Source organism: Pomacea canaliculata, linkage group LG3 (genome assembly GCF_003073045.1).
Source record: "Pomacea canaliculata isolate SZHN2017 linkage group LG3, ASM307304v1, whole genome shotgun sequence".
In the NCBI taxonomy this organism is placed as follows: Eukaryota; Metazoa; Mollusca; class Gastropoda; order Architaenioglossa; family Ampullariidae; genus Pomacea; species Pomacea canaliculata.
This window is the reverse complement of record NC_037592.1, coordinates 36,129,653-36,140,537: the sequence shown is the minus strand read 5'-3', so window position 1 is coordinate 36,140,537 and position 10,885 is coordinate 36,129,653. Positions and strand designations below refer to the sequence as shown.

The window sequence follows — 10,885 nt, the reverse complement described above, 5'->3', positions numbered from 1 at the left end:
ACTGGTTAATTGATGAGTGGACTGAACCCTAACCACTAGTAGTATAAGAAGCACTAAAGGTGCAAAAGTGCAAGGACACAGAGATATGACAATTTACCATTATCCCTCTCACCATTACTACATGTATGTTTCTTTACAATTAAACCTTGTTGAAGGTTTGGATGAGAATCGATTTCTAAATCATCTGTTATGCTAGTTTCACAATTTTTTGTCTAACCACATTAGACTTGTTTGCTTGTTTGTTTTCAGTGTAAACTTATGCAGGTCTCTGTCTGAAGACAATGACAATGCCAGACCTGAAAGCCTTGCTAGACCTCTGTATGAGTTATGTGACCTTGTTCTTAAAGGTCACTTCAAAGTGGAGACAGCCATTGCCACCTTAACAGAAATAGCCGTATGTCGCCTTTTTCTGATACAGGGATTGCTTATACTATTTACTTGTTATTGCTTGTTCTTACCTCTGGTTAAACTCTTCAATAATTCCTTTTTGTGTTGTTTTTCACAAGCCCTACAGATGATGAGTGTGTTGCCTTTAAGGTACTTATGTTGCATTTTATGGTAGTTGGAAACAGATGAAAAACAGAGTAGTGGTTTATGAACAATGAGGAGAGTGAAGATTGCTCTTTGCACTATAGGGATCACTGAAATGAAATATGGCATGTGTATTTTTCCTTAAACTTAATCTAAAATGTCAAGTGTAACAACATAAAGAAATGTGCCATATAATTTGCTCTATGTGTTTTACAATTTTATATTTGAGGTAAAGCATCCAAAGTTATCTGAGTAGTCATGGCATGACTGAAAATAATATCTTAATTTTTTTAAATATATTTTCAGGCAAATTTGCTGGGTTATGCTAAAGTTGGCTTACTGTTTGTTGTCAGCATCTATAAGTGTTGTACACAGTGTGGTAAATAAATGATGGAGTACTTTATTGGCATATTAGTGTTTCTAATCAGTGTGACAGTGACTGAATGATGGGTGTATTTCAGGATCAGGTTCCAAGTCTTCCCTCTGTTCTTGCTGATGTGCTGGGTGTGCTTGGTAAGCAATAATGCTAACAGATTTGTTTGTAATATGTAGAAAAATAGTTTTGCAAACATAAAATCTTAACTACTTTTACCATATATTAGAAAAGAAGTTTGCAGTATAGATAGATTATACATCTTTCTGTATAAACATTAAAGAGGTTTTTTTTAAAAATATTTACCGTAATTTCAGGCAGACCACTTTGCTGGCATATATTAAAATTGGCTATTGTGAACATCTATAAGTATTGTCTCAAATATGTGGTTAATAAATTAAGCTGGTGTACTGCACTGGAATATTGGTTGCAGAATTATGATATGTTGTATGAATGCACAGGTTTTTTTTGGCTTTTCTTTGTAGTTAAGATAAAAATTTTTAAAAATTGAAAAATTCTTTGTATGATGCTGTGGGGAACCTACAACAAAAGGTAGAGAAAACTCACATTCAGGCATTGGTTCCATACATTTTTTTGAAGTTGATGAGTTGAAGGATGGAATCTTTTGAAAAGGCAAATCAGATTTATATTAAGTTCACTAAAAAGTATCATTTAAAATTTCACACTTTCAATATGATAAAAAAAAATGAATTACAAACCTGACCAATCTCTCTGCCTGTGATGTACATTTCATCTTATGCTGTGTTAAAAGCTTAATATAAAATAAATGTATTAGTAATTACACTTTTTTTTTTTTTTTTAGATGTTGAAACATCTAGTATTGAGGAGAAAAGTGTCAGAGACAAGTTTGTTTCACTCGTTTCTGCAGCAGTTGTAAGTATATTTGCAGATCAGACATTTTTCTCTCTCTCTCTTTTTTTTTTTTTTTTTGCTGCATTATTACATGAGTTATTACCTAAGTGACAATATAAATTGCAAGTCCCATAAAAACTGAAAGTGGTGGCAGAACTCCATGGACCTAAGTGTTGAAGTCAAATGTACAAATATGAATGATTTATTTGTTAGGCCTTTGGGCCCATTCAAAAGGGTTAGTATACAACATATTTCGCAGGAAAAATATTCACAATAGATGAAAAATATCTGTAGCATAGAGTAGCATGTCTTTTCTTTGTCACTAAATATAGAAACTTGGTAAGGTTTGACAGTATTATTCCATTTTTTGCAGACATAGTTTAAAGCTATTTGTAGTGTAAGACATTTTCGGAATGAAACTTTTTCTTAATATAGAAATATACATCTTTTCTATCTTTTTTTAATCCTGTGATTTTCATACATGCAATAGGATGATATGACTAAGCCATCCTCAAGGACCATTAATGGATGAGTAGTGTGTCCTTCCCTTTAGACCTTGGGTTTCTCATCATCTTCTGCTTCTTCATTTCACTATATACACTGTAACAAATAGCATTTTTGTTCTCACTATATGTTTCATTCCATTTTGATTGTACCTATTTATCTCGGTCATATCTGATTCCATGTATTTGATTTCAACAGAGCATTGTAACGGAGGGTCTTCTAAAAGAGAGACTTGATCAGGATACATTAGAAGTGGCAAACCTTGTGTCATCTAGGCAACAGTTTCAACAGAAATATGTCAAGACCAAAACTCGACTTTAGTAAGTGTTCAGTTCCATACCAGTTTCTACATGGAATATTTTCATAAACTCATATTTAATCAAAACTGATATGACTAGATGATGTAAATTTAGTGTGATTTGTAGATGATGTTCATATAGAGTTAAGGGCAAAAAATTACAGGGTAGTTTTGTGATATAATAACAATAATACTACTACATTGGTTTAGATAGCACCTATCCGCAGCACCAAAGCACTTTACATACAACATATGAGGGCATGAGCATCCACCTTTCTAGAGTAGGGATCAAATACACCTTTATACATGAACATGTGTAACACAAATATGCATGCACACAACACAGTTTGTAACATATCCACACGTGTGTTTGATTTAGTAGATTTGACTGTAAATTGCCATTTATCTTGAAGGTCACCTCATAAAAGTTGGTGCATGTTTGCCTGTAAAACGGGAAAACCTGCATTAGTTTTAATCGTAAATGGATATAAACATAATTTCAGCAGTGATTATCTGTGCACACAGCTACAAACAGCAGAAATTCAACTTATTGCGTGAAGAAAGTGAAGGATACTCAAAACTAATAGTGGAGCTGAATCAGGAGATTACAGACCATGTGACACCGGAGTCTGTCTTGCAGCACATCAAGTCTCTCATTGGTGAGGAGGCTTTCTACAGGTCCCCAAACTTTCCCTTCCAGTCTATCACATTACTAATGAGCATTCTTCATCATAAAAGAAAGTGAAAGGGATGAAAATATGTAGTGAATGTCAGTTCCTCATATTGTTTGCTCATATACCATAAAAGATAAGTCTGTCTTCCTAGATTTATGAAGAGATTACTACCATTCCTATTTCCATAGAATTTCTCACATCCTCTGCAAGAGATTCCTTATCCTTATGATTAAAATTTTAATGTCACTTGTTAGTTAGATTCTTATTATGGGTAAGGTAGTAGCTGTCATAATTTTTGGGACCTTTTAGGTTCACATCACAAGAAAGGCATGGTTCCAAACTGATGTTTTATAAGATGAAGGTGTTTAGCTTCCTTTTGCCAACTCTTGCCCTTCTGTCTTTTCCTAAATACTTTTGGGAGTTTTTGTGTTAAAATTGCTCTTTTTTGTGTGATAATTTTATTGTCAGATGAGCCCAATGATAATATTATTATTATATTATTATTATTTAAGGATAAACAGTTTTGACCAATACCTTTGTTCAATTCAGGATGCTTTGATCTTGATCCAAATCGTGTGATTGACATCGTGCTGGAGTCCTTTGAGTGCCGACCACACCTGCAAAATTTCTATCTCCCATTATTGTGTGACTATGTGTCAGACCCACTCACACTCTGCCACATCTTAGGGTTCAGGTTCCATTTCTACTTGGTATGAAAATATTTCACCCTATTTCTAAAAGTATGTAGAGCAAGTGTATTATTTGGTTGTCATCAGTGCTATACTTTTTTTCATCGTAGTCTGAAGTGCATGTTACTGTGTAGCAGTTTTATCTGAAAATATGGCTTTGAAAAAGGGATTATATATTTGAATATTTAAAATGTTTGCAGTGGCATGTGTAAAATGATTGCATAGCATAGCATTTTGCTTTCAGCCTGAGGATTCTGAGACTCCAGCTTCTTTGTTCCAAGTGGCAGCATTGTTGCTGAAAAATGGTCTTGTAGATTTGGAACATCTGTATCCACATGTGAGTAGCAGTTTTCAAAGGAAATGCCTTTTTATTGCTTGCGCAATACATTTATATTATTGTAAATAGGTTTTACGATCAGTTTACTTAATCTTGATATGAAATTTCTCATGGAAAATAAATTTTACGTTGCAGCTGCTGCCATCTGATGCAGACATGCAACAGTTCCAACAGAAAGAGCTACAAGAGGCCAAGGCATATGCACGTCGCCTCAACACAATCGTACTTGCAGACAAGAAAGAGGAGGACAAAGAAAAGGAAGAGCTTCAGAAGATAGACTTGGTAAGATGCACTAATCGAAATTGATGAAATTGCTTATAAAACAATTGTGATGAACACTGAATTTAAGCAAGGTGTTTCCGTGCAGCTTGTGCATGTTTCTTCTGCTGTTGTGACTTGCAGAAAGTAAACAACCAGAAATTAGGACTGTGTGAGGCCTTATTGGAGATTGGTGCATGGGACAGTGCCAAAGCAATATTGGATGGACTTCCTGAGGGGTTTGCCATCTCACATAAGCCCATAACCCAGGCACTCTGCCACCTGATTCATGCTACCATTGAGCCACTTTATGCAAAGTAAGTGTTAAAAATTACGGTTTGCACAGGGCATGTTTACTCATAGTCTGTTTTATACAGTAAAACTTTTCTTATTTGAGTACTTCTCTAATTAACTCATCTCTTTAAAGATGACTTTCTAGAAAGTATTTCTTTTTTACAAACTATTATTGACATATTCCCAACCCACCTCCATCAGCCTTAAAAATGTAATTAGCTTAAGTTTGTTGGAGTGGGAAAAATTGATGCTAGTACAACAAATCTTTGGTCAAGAATAGCTGCTGATATGATGACTAATGATAATAAAAGTCATTTACTACAAAGGCTGTGATCTTTCACTAGACCTGTCTGTTGGAAACTGAATTGTAAAATTTTCATGCATATACATATAATTTAGAAGTGAATGTCTTGCTGTGTGGCTGATTTCATTGTTATAAAAATTGTTTTAGATATACTGGTCTGACATCAGCCCTGACCAAACGACGACCAATACCTGTCAGACGGGCTGAAATTGAATCTGTGACAACATTTTCTGGCTTGCATCGTGTGGTGTTCCCAATGGTGCTGTATCTGGGTCCCCACATAGCAGCAGACCCAGCCTTGTTGGTCAAACTTATCCGTTTAGGAAAGGCATACATGGTCAAAGTTAGTTTCCTATCCCCTCTCTTTGCATGAACTTCATTATTTATTTGGTGGTGAATAAGACATTTTTCAAAGAATTCATTTTAAATTAAGACAGTGTCTAAGATACATAAAAGATATGTAAAAGAAATGTCACAGAATGTCTGTTTTTAGTGTTTTAAGAATATAAGGTAGTGAAGGAAAGATTTTATCTTTAAAATGTGACTGCAGCATTTTAATGAAAAATATGAGTGGGGAGAGGAATGTATTTATTGTGTGTTGGGAAAAAACTACAAAATTGCTGCATAAACACTTAAGCTGTCTGTTTAGTTGATTGTGTAAAAGCTAGTTTGCAAATCAGACCTGATAAAGATCCATACTTTCAGCGCCAAGATGGGACACTCAGTTCAGATGATGAGGCCACTTACTATGGGCTGTTGACCATAGTAGATGATGCACTCCTGCCTTCACTGTCTTTACAGCCTGGCAATTGCTGCATGGCAGAGGAGTTGTGGGGGCTTGTCAGATTGTATCCCTATGAAATCAGGTTTGTGATTCTCTTATTGGAAATTCTGCTGGAGCTTGTTCGTATCTGCAGACAAGCTGAAGGAATTAAAATAAGAAACAGCAAGAACACTAGAAGGAGTGGTAACTACAAACTAGGCTAAAGTTGCTTTCCCCTATTTTAGCATTTTTTTTTTTTTTTTTTTTTTTGTTTGTTTGTTGAGATTGTGGATGACTTACTACTCAATCTACTTGAACTCTGAAGAAAGAAAAAGTTTGTGTATCAGATGTATGATGCTGTTTCAAACAGGTATCGCATGTATGGACACTGGAAAAATGAGACCTATTTTACACATCCAAAGCTGATTCGTGTCAGGGCAGACACACTTGAGCGAGCTAAGTACATAATGAGGTAATACATTTTGTGTGTGGGTTTTGTTTAAAACAAAAAACATTCAGTCATTCTCTTTTTCTCTAGTAATTTCTAAGACATGCTATTCTGTAGTCAGTTGATGCTTAGTGCAAGGGTGCAAAGGGGAGAATAGGCTGGCTGAAGAAGTGCTTCTATATTTTTTGTTGTTTTTATTTATATTTATTTTGATGGGATGAGTATGGTCAGAGATATGAAGATATAATGATGTGAAAGTAAGACATCTTTTTGTTTCAGGCGCATTTCCAAAGAAACAGTAAAGCCCTCAGGAAGACAGCTGGGGAAACTGTGCCACAGCAATCCTGGTGTTTTGTTTGAACTGGTTTGTGCATTTGTGTTTGCTATAATGGTTACACTTGTAGTAAGTGGGAAGAATTAACACTGATTGCTTAATCACACAGGCAAGTCTATAGAGTAAATGGGTTTTTCTGTATGGAAAAAGTGTGTGTGTGAGAGAGACCTTGATTATTGTATGTGTTCTTGTTCAGGTGCTGTCTCAGATCCAGAGATATGATAACTTCATTCTACCTGTTGTGGATTCCCTGAAATATCTAACTGCCATGTCCTATGACATTTTGGCTTGTATCCTTCTGAGTTTTTTGCTGGAAAATCACATTACACTGAATGTATAATTACTACCATTGAGAATATGTGTAAATTGTATATCCTTACTCTCATTAATATGATATAAATAACTTAGGTGCTCATAAAGTGGGAGTGTGTTTATTGGAATTATTGATGGCTTCATGAGGTTTATTTCTGTGGTGGGATCACAAGTGGCTGTCAAGGCTAGTCTGAGCCTAAAAGACTCCTGAATGTGGGTAGTGTGGGGGATGGTGGGATGCTGTTAGAGATGATGGTTGAGGGCAAGGGCCTCCCATTTGCAGTGTTGATGTCAGGGTCCTTAAGAGAGGCCTTTGACTCCATGATTGCACTTGTGCAGTTCTTCACAAAGAAGCTGCTTGGCAACTATCATGCCTGCAGGCCATGTGCTCAGCTAACCTTGCTTGTGCCTTCAACAGAAAGGTGTGGATGTTGGGAATACCAATATTTAGGTTAAATGAATTTCTATTAATGCCAGATAACCCTGTAAAATGCAGAGGTTGAAAGTAGGGTGCACTTGTATAAATAAAGGGGAGACTCAAAAGAGTGACAGCTTAGGTTACACAGTCAAGTCAACCATAGATAGTCAGAAGCAGTTCCACGGAACTTAAGTGCTTTATGAAGTGCAAGACTGATGAATTATTTTGAGTAGAAGCCATTGAGGTAAAAAGTTTCAGAAGTCTTGAGAGAGTGGGGCACTTGATATCATTAGTGGAACAATTATTAGCCAGACAGGTTGATGGCTATGGAAAGCCCTGCAGGAATCATGTCAGTAGTAAAATGTGTTATTCTGTCCCAATTATAGCTTTGAATAGCCAGGGTTGGGGGAAGTTATGTTTTATGGTGTATGCCTAAATAGTGTGAATGGTAATGGTAGAAATGTTGGCACTGTAGAGGTCATTTGGAAGTACAGGTTTGTAAAAAATTAACAGGACACCGTTTGGTACATTCTCCATTAGTACACATCTTTTTGTTGGTAGTGGGAGGAAGTAGAATCATGTCTGAAGATTAATTGTGAGGGATTTAAAGCATGTGAGACAATTGTTGCTCCTAACAACCTAACTATTCATTTGATGTGTTGATTATTTGTTATCCCCAGGATGGATTTGTTGGGGCAGTGGGGATCACTGTGCATAGAAAGGCAAAGAATCCGTTACTTATGGTGCTCTTTTCCCTAGAACTAAAATTGTCAGTGAAAAATAATAATAGTCATGCTCGGCCTTAACTAACGTGTAGATTGCATCATTGAAGCTGTGGCTAATCCAGAGAAGGAACGAATGAAAACTGATGACACAAACATTTCCCTTTGGCTTCAGAGTAAGTATCTTATGCCTTTATTAACTTGCAATCAACAGGATATTATAGCAGTGCTTGAATGTTTATGGAAGGGTTTTTTCCTGGTGACACCATGAAATCCTTAATTTAACGGAGAAACAATAAACTGGAAAAATAATCCTAAATGTTACTGGATAGAACTTGGAAAGCCACAAATAAATTGTTATAAATAGTTCAGTTTTCCTCCCATACAGAACTCAATAACTTCATCTATTAACTGCCTTGTGCTTTTGGCCTCTTTTATCATCATTCTGCATGAGGAATAAAATTGATATCAGGTGCCATTTCAACCAAACCACTAACATGTTTAAAGGCTGTTGAGAAACGTGGGCTTAATTTTTGTTTTCATACCCCATATTTTGTTTAGGCCTGGCTAGTTTTGCCGGAGCCATCTGTCGCAAGTACACAGTGGAGTTAACAGGAATCATGCAGTATGTAGCAAACCAACTGAAGGCAAACAAGAGGTTAGTAAAGCTGCTGTGTTTTCACTCCTGCAGTGTGTGTGTGTGCATGCTGTTCAAGTTGATAAACTTAAAGTTATAGTCCTTAGTCTGCTTCCAAGTTGTATGTTGTTACTGTATAGTAGAGCAATTAAAAATCCTGTACATTTATGTTCTAAAATTATTTTTCAGTTGAAAGAGATGAACATGAAAGCAAAATTAATTTTAAATGAGTGTTTAGTGCATGTAAAGATACTAATTCCCAGAATTTTGAGATACTGGCCTTTAAGTATTACTTTTTTCATCTGGCTTTTTAAAATAGGTCAAAACTTAATTTCTGATATCACAAGTGTTGGCTCACTAATTAGGCAATGCTTTATTAGCATTAGCTCAGTGCTCTGCCACCATCAGTAATGTTAGAAATATGTATTTAGTCATGTGCTTTTTTTTTTAGAAAAATAAATTAAGAATTCTCTAATTATTTGTAACCAACTTGAACAGCTGTATGTTCTGCTAAGAAGTTTGAGCTTCACTTTATGCTTGACACTGCCTCATAAAGTCATTGTTATACAGTCTTATTTATGGTGCATGTCTAATTTGTTTCCTCTAAATTTCTGGCTTAAGATTCCATTTCTCTATTCTACACTGTTTATAAAATGGAAGATGCCACATGGTTTGCACAGTTTAAATTTTTTTTACCTAGATAATTTGTTTTAAAACTAAGAAATACTTTTTTGAAGAAAATTTTGGGGAAAGAGGACAACTTGGGGTGGTTTAAAAGGAATTAAAATTAAATTACAAGCAAAAGTAACCTTTTGTTTTGAGCTAATCAGCTCTTCCATGCTTGTGTTTTCAGAGTTGTCATGAATGCTCATTTTGGTATACTTGCGCCACATACAAAATTGTCATCCTTTAGTCGAAACAGTGAGCAGTTAGGATAGGATAGCAGTCTTTATGTTGTTTATGAAATTATCAGTTTCCTACCAACTGAAGACCTCGTTATGTTTACTCCTCAACAGTTTAGATCTTCTACTATTACGAGAAGTGGTGCAGAAAATGGCTGGCATTGAAGTGTCAGAAGAAATCACAGATGACCAGTTGGAATCTTTATCAGGGGGAGAGCTCCTTCGCCAAGAGGTAGGACATCTTTTTATCGCTTCACACTGCTTCTTGGTTGCCTATTTTGCTTGTCTTCAAGGCAGTTGTAAAGGCAAATGTAAGCTCGGCTCAGCTCAGCTCATGATTTTACCATACTACCCCTCTTTCCCCATGTTTTCTATATCACAGAAAAGAAATAATTTGACCTAAAGGAGGAAGGTGAGGAGCATACATGGTGCCAAGTACATGAGCAGTTTGCATTTTGTTGTCTGTTTTGCTGTACAGTACAATACAACTTTATTGATTCCCAGGGGCAAAATAGTGCTCATACTAGCTGTTTGTGGGACTTAAGATAGATAGGGGAATTAGAAAGGGAGAAGGAGCAACAGCAATAAAAAAAATAGTTCAGAACTGTATGTGCTTTAGTTTATGATTGTATTTGCTTTGGTCACTTTTCTCCCCTTATTTTGCTTAATATTTAAAACACCACCTTCCTCTTCCTCATGAAGCACCTGTTAGTCAGAAACTCACCATTCTCATGAGCCCAAGTGAAGTGTGGGCTGCAAGCAAAATCTGTGGCTGTCAGCACTGTCATACACTGTTGGACAGAAGGCATCAGTGAAGCTTGACCGCGTAGTCACCTTCCTATGCTTCTCATTTACCTCCTGTGGGTCAAACCTATACTTTCTTGCTGTAGGCTAGAAGTTTAGCCTTTATGAAGTTTCCTTAGACATCACATTAACCCATAGTCTTTCAAGAAATTTTCTTTGGAAAAAAAAAATATACCTCTGTTGAACATCAGAATCAAACTTTTATTTTTGAGGTGTTTTTCAGGCATGGGAGTGAGAGGGTACATCTAAGTTTTCTCATTAATTATGCATGCTTTGAAAATACATGGTCTCTAGAGGCTTCATCTTTCTCCAGTCCTGTAGACAAACACTCTGTTAAGACCATTAACTTCAACAAATTAGCAAGAAAACAAACATTCACAACATTTGATGTCACTTTAAACATTTCTTTT

At 35.9% G+C, this 10,885-nt stretch overlaps 1 protein-coding gene across 2 annotated transcripts in view; it reads left to right on the top strand.

Annotated features, from left to right (window-relative positions):
• The window catches only part of LOC112560878 (THO complex subunit 2-like), a 39,701-nt gene that overhangs the window by 931 nt on the left and 27,885 nt on the right, over nt 1-10,885 (top strand). For both annotated transcript variants that reach the window (XM_025232982.1, XM_025232981.1), the window contains exons 2-18: nt 250-394; nt 993-1,044; nt 1,728-1,798; nt 2,480-2,601; nt 3,105-3,238; nt 3,803-3,963; nt 4,187-4,279; nt 4,415-4,561; nt 4,682-4,854; nt 5,283-5,478; nt 5,841-6,001; nt 6,269-6,370; nt 6,626-6,710; nt 6,877-6,970; nt 8,228-8,308; nt 8,694-8,790; nt 9,786-9,903. In XM_025232982.1, coding sequence (XP_025088767.1) covers nt 250-394; nt 993-1,044; nt 1,728-1,798; nt 2,480-2,601; nt 3,105-3,238; nt 3,803-3,963; nt 4,187-4,279; nt 4,415-4,561; nt 4,682-4,854; nt 5,283-5,478; nt 5,841-6,001; nt 6,269-6,370; nt 6,626-6,710; nt 6,877-6,970; nt 8,228-8,308; nt 8,694-8,790; nt 9,786-9,903 — 2,032 coding nt within the window. The remainder of the gene's footprint in view (nt 1-249; nt 395-992; nt 1,045-1,727; nt 1,799-2,479; nt 2,602-3,104; nt 3,239-3,802; nt 3,964-4,186; nt 4,280-4,414; nt 4,562-4,681; nt 4,855-5,282; nt 5,479-5,840; nt 6,002-6,268; nt 6,371-6,625; nt 6,711-6,876; nt 6,971-8,227; nt 8,309-8,693; nt 8,791-9,785; nt 9,904-10,885) is intronic.